The sequence below is a fragment of the Thalassophryne amazonica genome, chromosome 22, assembly GCF_902500255.1.
Source record: "Thalassophryne amazonica chromosome 22, fThaAma1.1, whole genome shotgun sequence".
NCBI lineage: Eukaryota > Metazoa > Chordata > Actinopteri > Batrachoidiformes > Batrachoididae > Thalassophryne > Thalassophryne amazonica.
In genome coordinates this window covers 7,257,551-7,273,795 of record NC_047124.1, presented here as the reverse complement: position 1 = coordinate 7,273,795, position 16,245 = coordinate 7,257,551, and the positions used below count along the sequence as shown (strand labels likewise).

Here is a 16,245-nt window from a genome sequence, read left to right as displayed (position 1 = left end):
ATTGCAGAGTTAGGGCATCACAGGTTCATGTCTTTCAAATGGTGCTTCAGCCCTCTTCATTACACGCTTAAATTTAGCAGTTTGCACAAAGTGTGAAAAGGTTTTTTTCTGTCTCTCACCTGTCCACACTAACCGGTGCACGGCTCTGGTTTTTTATGTCACTCATAACCAAACATAGTGAAATAGTCTAAGGGGGACATTATGTTTTCACTCAGTCTGTTTGGGCATCTGTCCGTAAAATTAACATTTCCACAAAATAACTGAACTCCTTGTGTAACCATTTCTTGAGGTAGTGTCCTTTTGAAAATGGGGGGCCAGTACACCACATACCAGTTGTAAAGTGTCAATCTTTTGTTATATGTTTGGACCGTATGCCAGCTTTCAATGTAGAAATAAATTCTAGACTTCATTATCACCATACACCAGCTTAACATACGAGTGGAGCATGTGCCACATTTTGGTGTTCCAAATTCTTTTTTGGGGGGGAGGGGCAGGTTAATAGGGGGAAGAAGTTCTCATGTTATAATGCAGCATTCAACAAATGCACAATTTCATAATATTCCATTTGGTGAAATATCAAGTTGACTTTCTGTGCGTGGAATTGAGCTGTGGAATGCCACACTCGTGTTTTTTTTTCTCACTCTGTCCTTCTCAGTTAAAAAGGCTTCATGGGGCCCAGAACACTGATGTTATCAGGGGATATTTATATCCGCTAAAAGGACTTGATGCAGCTCACTTGCACTCATTGTTCAGAATATTGGGAGTGTGCTGTGACCTGCTTTACTTCTGTTTTACATTACAGGCTTCTGTATTCGCATTTATCCGCACTAGTGGTGCTTTCCCAGAAAACCAGTAACTACTGCTGTATGGTCGTACAAAGTTGTGAAGATATTATCGGGCAGATTTCTTCTTGCAGTTGTAACTTAATGCACATTATAGCGCGGTGAAGTGTACAAATGGGAGCTGGTAAAACTCTGTTGGTCTGTGTGCAACAGTACTGTATTGGGCTACTATTACAGAAAACAAAAGGCTTTTTGTTGGCACACACTGCATGTAAAGGTCAAGTGGCTGACCTGATGGCAATGACTAATGGACACATCGTGTCACAGAGAGCGACTCGGTAGCCTGGTGTGGGTGGCAGAGCTTTTAAACCCATTTAATTCTAGCATCCTCACTTGCAGTGACGCTAAATGTGAAGCGGGATCGGTCCACCAAAGCTGTGTAATTGTAGGGTTCACAAAGAATCCCACACTGAGAGTCCAAACCGCAAAACTGGCCAAAAAAGAAGGCTGACTAGAAAGTTCAGTCAAGGAAATGTAAAACTTTGAGTAAGCTACAACCCCTGGCAAAAATTATGGAATCACCGGCCTTGGAGGATGTTCATTCAGTTGTTTAATTTGTAGAAAAAAGCAGATCACAGACATGACACAAAACTAAAGTCATTTCAAATGGCAACTTTCTGGCTTTAAGAAACACTATAAGAAATCAGGAAAAAAATTGTGGCAGTCAGTAACGGTTACTTTTTTAGACCAAGCAGAGGGAAAAAATATGGAATCACTCAATTCTGAGGAAAAAATTATGGAATCATGAAAAACAAAAGAACGCTCCAACACATCAGTAGTATTTTATTGCACCACCTCTGGCTTTTAGAACAGCTTGCAGTCTCTGAGGCATGGACTTAATGAGTGACAAACAGTGCTCTTCATCAATCTGGCTCCAACGTTCTCTGATTGCTGTTGCCAGATCAGCTTTGCAGGTTGGAGCCTTGTCATGGACCATTTTCTTCAACTTCCACCAAAGATTTTCAATTGGATTAAGATCTGGACTATTTGCAGGCCATGACACTGACCCTATGTGTCTTTTTGCAAGGAATGTTTTCACAGTTTTTGCTCTATGGCAAGATGCATTATCATCTTGAAAAATTATTTCATCATCCCCAAACATCCTTTCAGTTGATGGGATAAGAAAAGTGTCCACAATATCAACGTAAACTTGTGCATTTATTGATGATGTAATGACAGCCATCTCCCCAGTGCCTTTACCTGACATGCAGCCCCATATCATCAATGACTGTGGAAATTTACATGTTCTCTTCAGGCAGTCATCTTTATAAATCTCATTGGAACGGTACCAAACAAAAGTTCCAGCATCATCACCTTGCCCAATGCAGATTCGAGATTCATCACTGAATATGACTTTCATCCAGTCATCCACAGTCCACAATTGCTTTTCCTTAGCCCATTGTAACCTTGTTTTTTTTCTGTTTAGGTGTTAATGATGGCTTTCATTTAGCTTTTCTGTATGTAAATCCCATTTCCTTTAGGCGGTTTCTTATAGTTCAGTCACAGACGTTGACTCCAGTTTCCTCCCATTTGTTCCTCATTTGTTTTGTTGTGCATTTTCGATTTTTGAGACATATTGCTTTAAGTTTTCTGTCTTGACGCTTTGATATCTTCCTTGGTGTACCAGTATGTTTGCCTTTAACAACCTTCCCATGTTTGTATTTGGTCCAGAATTTAGACACAGCTGACTGTGAACAACCAACATCTTTTGCAACATTGCATGATGATTTACCCTCTTAAGAGTTTGATAATCCTCTCCTTTGTTTCAATTGCCATCTCTCGTGTTGGAGCCATGATTCATGTCAGTCCACTTGGTGCAACAGCTCTCCAAGGTGTGATCACTCCTTTTTAGATGCAGACTAACGAGCAGATCTGATTTGATGCAGGTGTTAGTATTGGGGATGAAAATTTACAGGGTGATTCCATAATTTATTCCTCAGAATTGAGTGAGTCCATATTTTTTTCCCTCTGCTTGGTCTAAAAAAGTAACAGTTACTGACTGCCACAATTATTTTTCCTGATTTCTTATAGTGTTTCTTAAAGCCAGAAAGTTGCCATTTGAAATGACTTTAGTTTTGTGTCATGTCTGTGATCTGCTTTTTTCTACAAATTAAACAACTGAATGAACATCCTCCGAGGCCGGTGATTCCATCATTTTTGCCAGGGGTTGTCGTTGCCATTGGGGGGCGGTTGTTTGAGGATTAAGCTCGTTCTACGGAGAAGGGTCTAAAGTGTCACCACCGCTGTAACTGCAAGCAGCTGAAGTCAAGATGCTCCGTTTTTAAAAATTAGCCGAGTCAATAGAGTGTTGACACTTGCCATCAAGTGGTTTACATCCAGAGATATGCAGAGGATGTTTGGGATACGCTGTAAAACTCAGTGAGTTAGTTGAACTCAAACCATTTGAGGAAACCGATTGTCTTAAACCATTTGAGTTTGCCAACTTAAATAGAATAATTTTCAAAAATTTAATTGTTAAAGTTTTAGTAACTTAACAATTTATAGTTAATTAAACTTATGTAAATCTAGTTTGTTTTTCAATAAAAAAGTGAGAAATTTCTGCCTTTTAAAAAAAATTGCATTATATTTTAGATTAAATTTTTTTGATGCATTGTTTGGTTTACTTGACAATCTGCTTTCTTAAAAAAAAAAAAAAAAAAAAAAAATCTAAAAGGGCTAGAACAGAATGAAAAATGCTAAATGGTCACCCATGAAGAGAAGCTGCAGTTTTTTATAATGGTATAAACTCAATTAAAATGAGTGAATGGAATGTACTGGAAATACAACCCAACACTTAAATGCCCCAAAACTTTAAGTGCACTTAAAGGAACTGAGTTGTTATGACAGCAATTCATTTTTGAGTTAGTTTAATTAATGGAAATGAGTGACTATAACTTTTTTCAAAGTTTGAGATACATTAACTTAATTATTGTATTAAGATGGAGTGTTCGGTTTAACAGTGTAGCAACAGGGGAGGTTTTATCTGTAAGTGCCGTTATTGATTCTGCTTTTCTCTCCGATTATCATGGATGCCTGAAAAAATGTGGGCCAGTGGAGGTTTTCAAGATAATTGACGCCGTTTTCCTTGTTGCCAGATACAGAGCCTGGTGGCGTGATGTCAGGCGTGAGTTCTCGTAAAGTGGATCTGTCAGAACAATATCTAGGTGTTAATGAGAAGAACTGATTATCTGATTGAGAAATTTGGAACCGTCCAACCGACCATCTTCGCTTTTTTTTTCTTTTTTTTTCAACTAAAACGAACAATCATGGAATGACTAAAACATGAGTTAAAGACATCTTTTATTGTGATTAAAACAAATGGAAAAATCAGGTGGAAAAATAAACCACCATTTCTGTCCAGACTTTTTTTTTTTATTTTAATCAAAAAACGTCTGGACCTAAAATAAGGATGTGTTATTGTGCAGAGTTTGTGTTCATGCCAGTTTTTGCGAATAAACCTATTGGTGCTACCAATACGTAATCACTACTCATGTAGATTCATCTGTGAATTTGATGGATATGTGGAACTTGGCCCGGAGGTGTTTGCCAGATGTGCTGAGCAAACAGGAGATGCAGACTGTTGTATCAGTCGCTGCTGGCGATGACCCAGAAGCAACATTACGCAACGTCGCACAGGTCCCGGCTTTCAACCGTTTCCTCGATAGATGGAGGAAGTGACAGACATCAGCATTCGAGGTCATTTCCCTACAGATATTTGAAAAGTAGAAAGGGGGAAAAATAGTTTGAGACACTGGGTTTTGGAGTGAGAATGATCATAAGGAGGCTGGACTAAAGGGTCATGGGGTTGAATCCTGATTTCTTACGTAATAAAGTGTTTTCGTCCTGGGTTTGTTATTCTGTATCTCTGCAGGCGGCCTGTAGAAAATTCCCCACAGGGATTAAAGATTCAGCTTGAGACCACATGAGGGTGGAGACGTGTGCGCGCGCGTGCGTGCGCTGAGGTCATCCCCTTCCGACCTTTGAGCACCTTGCCTTGGAGGATAATCTTGGAAGCTAATGTTTAATGCCGTTTTCTCTCGTAGGTATCTGATCAGTCAAGGTGCCAATGTAGGTGTTGTGAACAGTGAGGGTGAGACGCCGCTGGACATCGCTGAGGAGGAGGCGATGGAGGAGCTGCTTCAGAATGAGATCAGCCGACAAGGTAGAGGACCGCACGCGTAACGTAATGAACTCACACAGTGGGATCACTGCAGGATTTACGCATGATGGAAAGATCTATAGATCTGATGTGAACTTTGTCAAGTAGGATCTCCAGATTTTCACTGGTTTGTTGGCTTGCATAATTCACAAAAGGGATCCAGCTGTGTCCAGTGCTCTCATGTGACGATTTGAAGCTGAAAAGTCGAGTCTGGGTGTTTTTGCCTGGGGCGTTCTTGAGGCGAGGGGCCATGCGCGGATGTTTACTGGCCCCAGATCAGAGGTTTGGGCCCTGATTTTGTAGCAGAACTTGCTCTTCCACAGGCACGCTCAGCATTCCAGTCGTTTACAGCATGTTGTGGGTGTGCATTTTTAGCCATGCTCATTGATGCTTTACAAGCAGCTTTTGCACAGGGAGCCAAGTAAAGTCATCCAAATCATAGAGCAGCAACCCGCTCCGAAGCGCAGGTCGGAATGGGGTCGTACAGTGTAAATGTCTCCATTTGTAAGAGTGGGAGCTGTTTTGTGCATTTGGTAATCGTGAGGGGAAAATCAAGCTAAGACTGTAAATCTGTTCACTGCACTTGAACCATGTTGGTGTTGTGCTCGTTCAACACAGACACGGTGTCAGCGTGCAAACACAAACTCACATTTTATTTCTTTTTTGTGAGATCCTTTTGTTAATAATAGCCGAGCAGCGATTTGTTGATTTGCAGATGTCAGAAAGATCTGGTGGTAATAAAAGTTGGAATTGTGTCCATCCGTTGCTGGAGGTAATAATGGGTGGTCTTTACAGTCGAACTGCTTCACTGTGTCTGGAAAATACAGTACTTCAGATCCTTGCACGAATCTGAAAATTCAAAGTACATCAGTTATTTCTTTAACTAATTCGGGAGGTCCTGTGTCTTTTACACTTTTCGATAGTTGCAGTTTATACTCTGGTGCATATCTGGAAAATACAGTAGTTTTCCCCCCTGTTCAAAAATATAAACATCCAAAAAGGTAATCAGATTTTCATGTTGCTCAGGATGCAGATCCATGACTTCATTATCAGTGTTATTAATATTGCAAGATAACATTCATGATTACAATATATATTTGGCAGTAAAGACTAATATGCATCTCTTTATTGAATAAAAACTGGAGTGCATAACTGTCACATGATTGTGCATAAATTGAATTTGGCCCTGGATCTGAACATGTGCTTCCTCTTTCTCTCCACTTTTCATCGTGTTTAGATTTTGGCTGCATCCAGTATTATTTACATGTTCAATAAACCTTATTTTAAGCATTTTTTTTTTTGTTAAATCTGCAGCTATAAAATGTCATAAATTTGTTAAAAATGGTCTATTCTGTTTTCCCAGAAATGAAGTCAAATATCTTGATGCCTTTATTTGTGCAATGATCAGTTCAGAACGACTTTTATTATTATTATTACTATTATACTATTACGTGAGGCAGTCTGAGTCCGTGGACATTTTTAAGTCAAGACTCAAAACCTATTTTTATTCCCTTTCTTATGAATAGTTTTTAATTTGTTTTATTCTTCTGTTTTTATTTATGTATTTGAAAAATTTTTTTTATTCATTTTTAATTATTTATTCAATTTTATGTTGACTTGTTTTATGTAAGGTGCCTTGAGACGGCTTTTGCTGTGATTTGGCGCATTATAAGCTAATTTAAATAAATTATTATTACTATTTTTCTAAATGACTTGATCTGTTTTTGAAATAGTTGATTTAAAAATATACCATTAAATGACTCCTGAATTCAACACTAATCTAAACTTGGCATATTTATAATCACCCCCCCCCCCCCTTTTTTTTTTTTTTCTTTTTAATTAAATGATGTGCATAAGTCTTTCTCATTGAAGGGTGATCGTGCACAGGTCTTGTTTTAGGGCAGCTGCAGACTGTTCTGTGCTCGAGGTAGCAGGCAACGTTATGCAACAAGCTGTTGTGTAACCGTTCCGTGTATCCTCAGCGTGATTTGTGTCTCATCAGAGATATCGCTTATAGCTGAAATTGAGGACAACCTCTGGGTTGTAGCAGGTGCCTTGGCATCTTCTCCTCTGTGGATGGCTTCAGCCGTGGTTCTTCTTACTCACCGTCTGTCGTGTTCCGTCCACCTCATCCCTCTGTTATGCTGCCTGGTGCAGCAGTGTTTTCTCACCTGTAAAATACAAGGCTTTTTAAATTCTATCTCATAACCTCTGCTGTTGGACTCTGAAGTCAACAGATAATTTTTTCACAGTGAATGTGGGCTGCTGGCCTTCCCAGCCAGCTCACATTCACCGTGGAACTAATTTACTGCAGTTTAGGCTTTGTTTTGTTCTTGTCACGTGTGAACTGTATCCTCTTTAAATCCAGGTTGTGTGGAGAGTGTCATCTTTTTTTTATCACCTTGTAAAGACGGCAGATGACCACATTATCACGTAACACGCTGAACTTGACTGTGAAACAGACTTTATGGTATAATCTTATTAATCCTGTCATTGAGCGGGTAATGTGTTTTAGCTGTAATCGTGGTTATTTTCAGTGTCTTTTTATCGTGCAGATGTGTTCCAGACACACTCAGCCTTTTGGTTTGTACCCTTCATTCCTTTGACCTCGTTCACTGGTTGAAAAGCTGGAGGCAGTGAGTGCTGATGGAGAACACCACCTGTAAGAACATCTGAGCTTTTGGCTGCTTCCCCCCTTGAGCACTTTTTGGCTCATTCTTTATGCACGAGTCAGTGACTCGTCTTCCATCCAGGCATCAACAGGACGGTACAGGTCCAGATGCACCGCTGGCCTGTGTGTAGCTCAGACATATTGGCCCACTTATCCAGCTGAGGTCTAGTTCTTTGCCAGATTGATGTAATATTGACACAAACCTGCTTGTGTGGCAGACAAACCCATACCACCATCTAGTGTTTAAATGTGGATGATCCAGTTCTCTGGACACACAGATGTCTGGCAGTATTACTTGGGTAAAAATTAGTATTTATAACTTGCTGATCGGCAGCAGAGGGCTCACTCATCTGGTTTATAATTGATTAATAGATAAAATGGTTTAAACTGCTGAATTTTATTCCTTTAAATGAGGTGTTTTTTTTTTTTTAAATGAACAAAAAAGTGAAAAATGTATCATATAAAACAAGGGTGCTTGGGCCATTTCTTAAGCTGTAAACACTTTTGACACACTTTCCTTACTCTGGATGGCATTACCCTGACCTCTAGTAATACTATGAGAAATCTTGGAGTCATTTTTGATCAGGATATGTCATTCAAAGCGCATATTAAACAAATATGTAGGACTGCTTTTTTGCATTTACGCAATATCTCTAAAATTAGAAAGGTCTTGTCTCAGAGTGATGCTGAAAAACTAATTCATGCATTTATTTCCTCTAGGCTGGACTATTGTAATTTATTATTATCAGGTTGTCCTAAAAGTTCCCTGAAAAGCCTTCAGTTAATTCAAAATGCTGTAGCTAGAGTACTAACGGGGACTAGAAGGAGAGAGCATATCTCACCCATATTGGCCTCTCTTCATTGGCTTCCTGTTAATTCTAGAATAGAATTTAAAATTCTTCTTCTTACTTATAAGGTTTTGAATAATCAGGTCCCATCTTATCTTAGGGACCTCATAGTACCATATCACCCCAATAGAGCGCTTCGCTCTCAGACTGCAGGCTTACTTGTAGTTCCTAGGGTTTGTAAGAGTAGAATGGGAGGCAGAGCCTTCAGCTTTCAGGCTCCTCTCCTGTGGAACCAGCTCCCAATTCAGATCAGGGAGACAGACACCCTCTCTACTTTTAAGATTAGGCTTAAAACTTTCCTTTTCGCTAAAGTTTATAGTTAGGGCTGGATCAGGTGACCCTGAACCATCCCTTAGTTATGCTGCTATAGACTTAGACTGCTGGGGGGTTCCCATGATGCACTGAGTGTTTCTTTCTCTTTTTGCTCTGTATGCACCACTCTGCATTTAATCATTAGTGATTGATCTCTGCTCCCCTCCACAGCATGGCTTTTTCCTGGTTCTCTCCCTCAGCCCCAACCAGTCCCAGCGGAAGACTGCCCCTCCCTGAGCCTGGTTCTGCTGGAGGTTTCTTCCTGTTAAAAGGGAGTTTTTCCTTCCCACTGTCGCCAAGTGCTTGCTCACAGGGGGTCGTTTTGACCGTTGGGGTTTTTTTTTTTTTCCGTAATTATTGTATGGCCTTGCCTTACAATATAAAGCGCCTTGGGGCAACTGTTTGTTGTGATTTGGCGCTATATAAATATAATTGATTTGATCTGACTTTTGAGTGTTCCTCTACTTATAACAGTATTTACTTAAGATTTATGTTGCGGTTCAGATCACAAATTCTTTGAGTGAAATAATTTTCTGTTCCTTCTCCAACTCCCTTTCAGTCAACTGGTCTGTCAAGAAGAAAAACCATTCCCATGACACTTTTTTTTTTAATTTACTTATTTTTACTAATCCACTGTATTTATCAAGAAAACTGGCTTTGTTTTGTCTTGTTTGAGTTTTCACCTGTCCAGATTTGAATCTTTGTGATTTGGGATTAACTGGTTTGAAACTGTTTTGACAACACAGCTAAATTGGCTTAAATGACTTTGACATGTCTTTCGTACTGGTTTACGCTGGTTTTAAAGTGGCCTTTTTAATTTTGTATTTGCCTTCCTTTGACATAAAATGTTATCATGGACGATCTGGTTTAAGATCTTTTTATGCCTTGGCAACCAGATCTGGGCTGTTGTGAGACTGACTTTAAATTGGGCATAGTTAAAAACAACTTTAAAAGATTTTAGACTTTGTTCAACAATTTGCTTTATCAGCAAAATGACTAATCATTAAATAATTTACAAATTACTGAAAGTTATTGTTAGTTGTAGCTGAAGCCCGGTCATACTTGACGTTTATGTGTTCTGACATTTATTCACTTGAGTTTGCTGTACCAGTTCACTTCCCTTGTAAGAAAAATAGCCTTCAAAATAGTGTCTTCACACTGTGGGTTCAGTCCCCCCCTTCTGTCATCATGTTGCCATGTAGCAGGTTATCTGTAAAGGAGGAATGACGTCTCCTCTGTCTCCAGGAGTGGATATCGAAGCGGCACGGAAGGAGGAGGAGCGGGTCATGTTGAGGGACGCCCGGCAGTGGCTCAATAGTGGGCAGATACAAGACACCCGACACACCAAGTCTGGAGGAACGGCTCTACATGTAGCTGCTGCGAAGGGATATGTTGAGGTTTTAAAGTAAGCCCATTGTAGGATACGTAACTGTTGATGCTTATTACTGCATTAACTATGGAGTGTTCCCGGTAATCTTTATTATTCCTTAATTTCCTTATTAAAATGCTAATTATAAGTATAAGTATAAGTATTGTCATTGCAGGCAGGTTGTTCAATAAAAACAACCCTTTCATGTCAGTTACATTATAAAACTATTGTTTCTGTTCAAAACGGCGCTGATCCTTGTTGTAAGGGTTTTTCTTTGCACACGTCTGTATCTTGGTTTCTACAGCCTGTCAGTCTGTTGTTCCCTCTGTCAGCTGTTAACGCAGTGACGCTCCTCAACAATAAGAACTCCAAAAAAAAAATGTGTTCTGGGAAGTTGGCCAGTCGGACTCTGCTGCCGTACAAATCTCCAAGATCTTTTGAGTGTGACCACTTTACAGAAGTCAGCCACCATGGTGGCAGATTTAATTGTTGAAATCCTTTTGAATTTTCTTCTCGGGGTAACTAAGCATTTTATACAACTTCTATGTGATACGATTCAGTGCTGCCTTGCTTCTTAACACCCACCACTCACTGCATCTAAAAGACCAAAACCCAGATTAGCCCATTCTAAAGAAAACTATTTTTTACCCCTTCCCACCTCACTCTGGCTCCACTGTGCAGGCTTTTAATCCAAGCAAAGTATGATGTAAATATTAAGGACTATGATGGCTGGACTCCTCTACACGCAGCAGCACACTGGGGCAAAGAGGAAGCCTGCAGGATACTGGTGGAGAACATGTGTGACATGGATATCGTTAACAAAATGGTACGTGCAAAGTCCGAGGAACCATGATGTGGTGAATCACTGTCTAAGTGCTTAAAGAAGTGTGTTTCTTTGCCACAGGGCCAGACCGCGTTTGATGTAGCAGATGAAGATGTTTTGGGATACTTAGAAGAACTGCAAAAGAAGCAAAATCTGGTACAGTTCAACCTAATTTCTGACTTTCTGTGAATGTTACGTGGTGATTGTTGATAGAACTCATTGCGTTGTCTGTCAGATGGAAAGATCTCGTCTCATTTTTTTTTTCTTCCAGCTGATGAGTGAGAAGAAAGATGTTAAAATATCTCCGTTGATTGAAACCACAACCACAGGAGATAACAACCAATCACTGAAACCGCTGAAAAGGTAAAATGAGGCTCTGATACTAAAGTGCAGCTAGTTAATTTTTTTCATTCATTTTTATTGTTTGTGATTAATCAATAAATTGTTGGGTAGGGCTGCAACAAACAGTTATTTGGATCATCGACGAATCTGATGGGGTTTCGACACGATTAATCAGATTAGCGAGGAATTTTTTTAAAAATGTGCCAAGGAAACAATTTTTCTCTTTCCATCACTTTATTTAACAACAGAACATTATTTGAAAACTTAAAATACTTGAAAATAAACAAATGGTATTGCTTTATCAAAGTGCTGAGTTGCCATAAAACAACATTGAAACATATAAATGTTATATATGGTGAAAAAAGATATTTTTGTTGCTGCAAATGAGCTGTAGCCTGACTTATGTGCCATATGTGACCATATGTGCAACGTTCTCTGTATAACTTGTAAACTATGTGGTCATTTTACAATGACACATGTGACTCATGTCTCTTTCTCTAAAATTGTATTGTAGCGTTATTAGATATTACTATATTATTGTTGCTATTATTATTAATATATAAATAAAATAAATTAAAAAATATTATAAATCGTAATACATTTGACTCTTTTTGATGCTGAGCCATTAATTATTATACAGAAAACAAATGCACAAACATGCTGAAATGCCAGCAGCTTAATGCTAACTTTAACATTGAAAACGCCATAGACATGCTAACGTGTTAGCATAAAATACATCTATCAACTGTTTCAGAAGACCATAACAGGTCAGTTTAACATATAAAAGGTAAATATTCCTCACAGACATATGCTCTTTAGGGTTTTAGTGGGGAAAAAATTAAGATAAAGCGAAATAAAACAGTTGAAACCAACAAAGCAGCAGCTCGAAACACTTCTTCATTGGTTCAAGATACAAAGCAAAGCTCGGTTCATTATATGGACGAAACGAAACATTTGTGGTAAAACAAAGTTATTTAGCAACTAATCGATGACTAAATTAGTTGACAACCATTTTAATAAAAGATTTTAATCGATTAACTCAATTAGTTGTTTCAGCTTTATTGTTCGGTCCCTATGTCAGAAAATAATTTAAAATGATTAATCACTTATAAAAAAAAAAAATAGTCTAATAACAATTAGATCTTTACCAGAAATAAGAGATTTAACACTTTGGGTCAACATTTTTACTTGCTTTCTACACCCGTGTCAAATGTTGTCCTCGGAGAGATGCTGCTCGTGCACGGTTTACGTAATTAGTTGTTGCATGTAATAATCTCAACCTTCATATTTTGCAGTTGACATTCTGAGTGAAGCTCTCGTTCACAAGCAGTACTGCAAATGTCTGTACTACAGTATAAATGCTGTGCTAGTGTATCAACTTCAACTTTATTACTACAGCGAAGGAAATTGTACAGTAATACATTTGCCTGTCCCCACGATGCAGCAAAGAGACGCTACTTTTGGAGCCAGAGAAGACCGCCCCGCAGATCGAGACCTTGGAACCAGAGAAGGTGGATGAAGAAGAGGAAGGGAAGAAAGATGAATCAAGCTGCTCCAGCGAGGAGGATGAGGAAGAAGATTCCGAATCGGAGAATGAAGCAGGTACTCTGATATTTGGCACTTGCACAAATCAACATTATCTTGTCTGTTAGTTAAAGGAGGAAAGTTTTGCTCAGTTTCAAGCATATGATGTCATCAGAATCCAGCCCTTTTTAATTCTTCATTTTTAAAACGGTGGCTCAAAATCCACTTCCTATATTTTCCGGAGAATAAGTTGCAGGTTTTTTGTTACTAGTTTGGGAGGTCCTGTGACGTGCATAAAAATTAGGCATTTAACTCTTTATACAAGACTTTCCCAGAAATCAATGCACTAAAAAAAAAAAAAAACCCTCCAGCAATAAAGTACACAACAACAACAACGTAGAAACCCCAAATTAAAGAGCTGATTTAAAAAATCCGAGTGACTCATGGTTTTATTACAGTGTTTCTGATGCTGTGAGCCAGCAGTTCACAGTAATCTGTTGTCCACTGCACATTTTTATTTGTCCTTCTTGCTTATTTTGGAATTTAAATGATCTTAAGGTACACACAACAAACTGAGGGCTTCCTGCAAAAAATCATTTACTTCTCCATCCGTGTCTCATCTGATTTTCTTTTGTCCAGTCTTTGGCAAATAGTAAAGGTGCCTCAAGTCCCTTAGGCTACTCAACTTGTTTTTTTCCACTCGGGGTCACCACAGCACATCCAAGGTGGCTGGCATAGGTTTTACACCGGATTCCCTTCCTGACGTAATGCCACATTACATGGAGAAATGTGGCAAGGGTGCAGTTTGAACTGGGAACCTTCCACACTGAAACCAAACTCACTAAACCCCCCCCGCCTTCCAGACTTTGTCAAATGACATACAACATGTTGTCAGATGTCTGTTTATTTGTCCGTCTTGCTTATTTGTGGAGTTTGTTGTGTAACAGCACATGCTGTGGTGTGCACATGTGCTGCTGAGTCCCTGTTTCTTGTTAAACTCACCCCTGGGGAGATATTATGTGAGTTCCACATGCAGACAAAATGTGCAACTTGTACTCTGGAAAATAAAATACTTTTTAAAACATTATTGCCTTCATATGGGGGGAAAAAAAAAAAAAAAGGAATCTACTGGTGTCGCCTCATCAGTCTAATTATTTGGATTTAAATCTTAAGTAATTTGAAAGCAAACATTTGATTTGATGTGCCAAGCTTTGACGATTGATTCCTCCTCATTTACATCCTGTTCTAATTTCTTCAGAGAAGAACAAGACTTCGGTTTCGGTGAGCAACAGCACAGCGCTGACCCCAGCCAGCATCACCGTGTCCTCTCCAACTAGTCCAACCAACCAGGTGACGACGCCCACTTCGCCACTAAAGAAGGTACGGCTCGGTGCAGAGTTCTGGCCCGTTGTACCCTCCAGTGATATTCTGTTCCCTGTAACGTTCCTCCATCTTGAGCAGCATCGCATAAATGAGTGTGCACGTTGTACTCAAGGTCATCACGCACTCCATTTGTCTCGGTGTTGATTTTGTTGATTCTTTCGCGTCTCACTGAGCAACGTAAAGCCAACAAATCAATCCAAAGCTCTGAAAAACGGCTTATGAGCTGCCTCGAGCTTTCAGGAATATAATGACTGATGGTGACGTTGTCGTCGCTGTGGTCTGTAATGTGCACAGCACTGAATGGTGCAGGTCGATTTATGTGCAGTCGTCCCTCTTTTTGTTAAATGATGCCCTCTACTGGCAAGATAACATTTTAATTAGGTGCTTGGTTTTCACAGGTTTTTACTTTTTGCTTTAATTTTTTTATGATGTTCTGATTTTTTTATTTTTAAATGCTTTGATTCAAATTGCAGCTGTTTTTAGTATTGGCTGCCTGTCAATACTAAAAACAGAATTTATATTTTTAAAAAATTTTTTAAGGTAACAAACCAGCACCTCTGCAGCCTGATCTTCATTTTCACAGCACTCCTTTTAATTTTTTTTTTTTTGTTTTCACAGTGTTGATGCCACAATTTTAAGATGGCTTATTTAAGGTCATCATATTAAAGGGCTAAAACCCTCCTGCTGGTTATTGTGAGCGTTACTACTTTTGCTCCGTCTTTGTTAAATCTCAATTTTTGAAATGAATGTTTTCCAGTCAGTGGCCATCAAACGTTTTCTGGTGGTTGTTTTATTTTACTTGCTGCTCTTTTTACATTGATCTCATATATATATATATATATATATATATATATATATATATATATATATATATATATATATATATATATATATATATATATATATAATATAAAATCATTTTAACAGTTTTATTAACTTGTAAAGAGCTACACATAATAAATAACAACAATTAATAGGCTGATCTTCCTCCCCAAATATTTCTGCTGCTTTTGTCGTAACCAGCGAACACATCGCTTTGCGAATGACTGCTCTAGTTTTTTTTTTTTTTTTTTTTAAGAATTTTTATATATGTTAATATTGCTCCAGTATTGGACAGATTTAGTCACATGTCAAAGCAAGAGAGTCATATATCATGGTTATTTCTTTATTTAATTTTAATCTGGACATTCCACCCCCCCCCCAAAAAAAAAAAAAAAAACATAAACAGTGTGGACAGAACTCAATATTAAAATGACTCAAATGTGTCCCCACATCATCATCATCATTTAGAATTCTGACTTCCTGTAAAGAATTCTGACCTTGATAACAATCTACGCTTTGAGTCATGAACATGAAATTTTGCGCTTTTTTTTTTATTGTTGGGGGGGGGGTGCATGATTATATTGGAGTGACATTGGTATTGTCCAGTAATTCTTGATCTAAATTAAAATCATTGTGCAGAGATTAAAATTACAGCTGAAACTGTTCAATAAAGTGACATATTAAGACTGATTGCAGCATTTGTGTGCATCTCCTTGAAGACTGAGTACAACGTAAGTGAGTTGTCAGGAAATTCATTCATTTGGTGGAAAGGAAATGCATTATGGGAAATGTAGTTTATTTATTCTTCTCCACTGTTTGCCCAACTGGGTAATTCTATGGTAATGAAATTACAATGTCCTGCAAAATCTGGCTGTATTTTAAGTCGCCATATTATAGGTTCTCACCCGCTTCAGGCTGCGTTTCCCAGAGATGAGTTTGGGCACTAACTGGCCACAGGACCTGTACAGGACTCTCTCTGTCTCTCTGTCTTCTTTTGAAGACTTGTGCTTTCACAGCATGAAGCCAAAATCAACAGTATTCAGTTTTGATGCTGGTTAAAAGCCTGTCGTCTTTTGTTCATCTAACTAGAAACTAAAGTGCCGTCTGCCTTTGTGGTACCGCGGCGCACTTTATGAGCTCTGAGGCGTTT

General features: G+C 38.7%; 1 protein-coding gene across 8 annotated transcripts in view; it reads left to right on the top strand.

Moving 5' to 3' along the window:
- ppp1r12a (protein phosphatase 1, regulatory subunit 12A) overlaps positions 1–16,245 on the top strand; it is an 85,128-nt gene that overhangs the window by 43,076 nt on the left and 25,807 nt on the right. For all 8 annotated transcript variants that reach the window (XM_034163884.1, XM_034163889.1, XM_034163885.1 and 5 more), the window contains exons 3-9: positions 4,886–5,004; positions 10,078–10,237; positions 10,883–11,027; positions 11,106–11,180; positions 11,296–11,387; positions 12,811–12,968; positions 14,149–14,270. In XM_034163884.1, the coding sequence (XP_034019775.1) occupies positions 4,886–5,004; positions 10,078–10,237; positions 10,883–11,027; positions 11,106–11,180; positions 11,296–11,387; positions 12,811–12,968; positions 14,149–14,270 (871 nt within the window). The remainder of the gene's footprint in view (positions 1–4,885; positions 5,005–10,077; positions 10,238–10,882; positions 11,028–11,105; positions 11,181–11,295; positions 11,388–12,810; positions 12,969–14,148; positions 14,271–16,245) is intronic.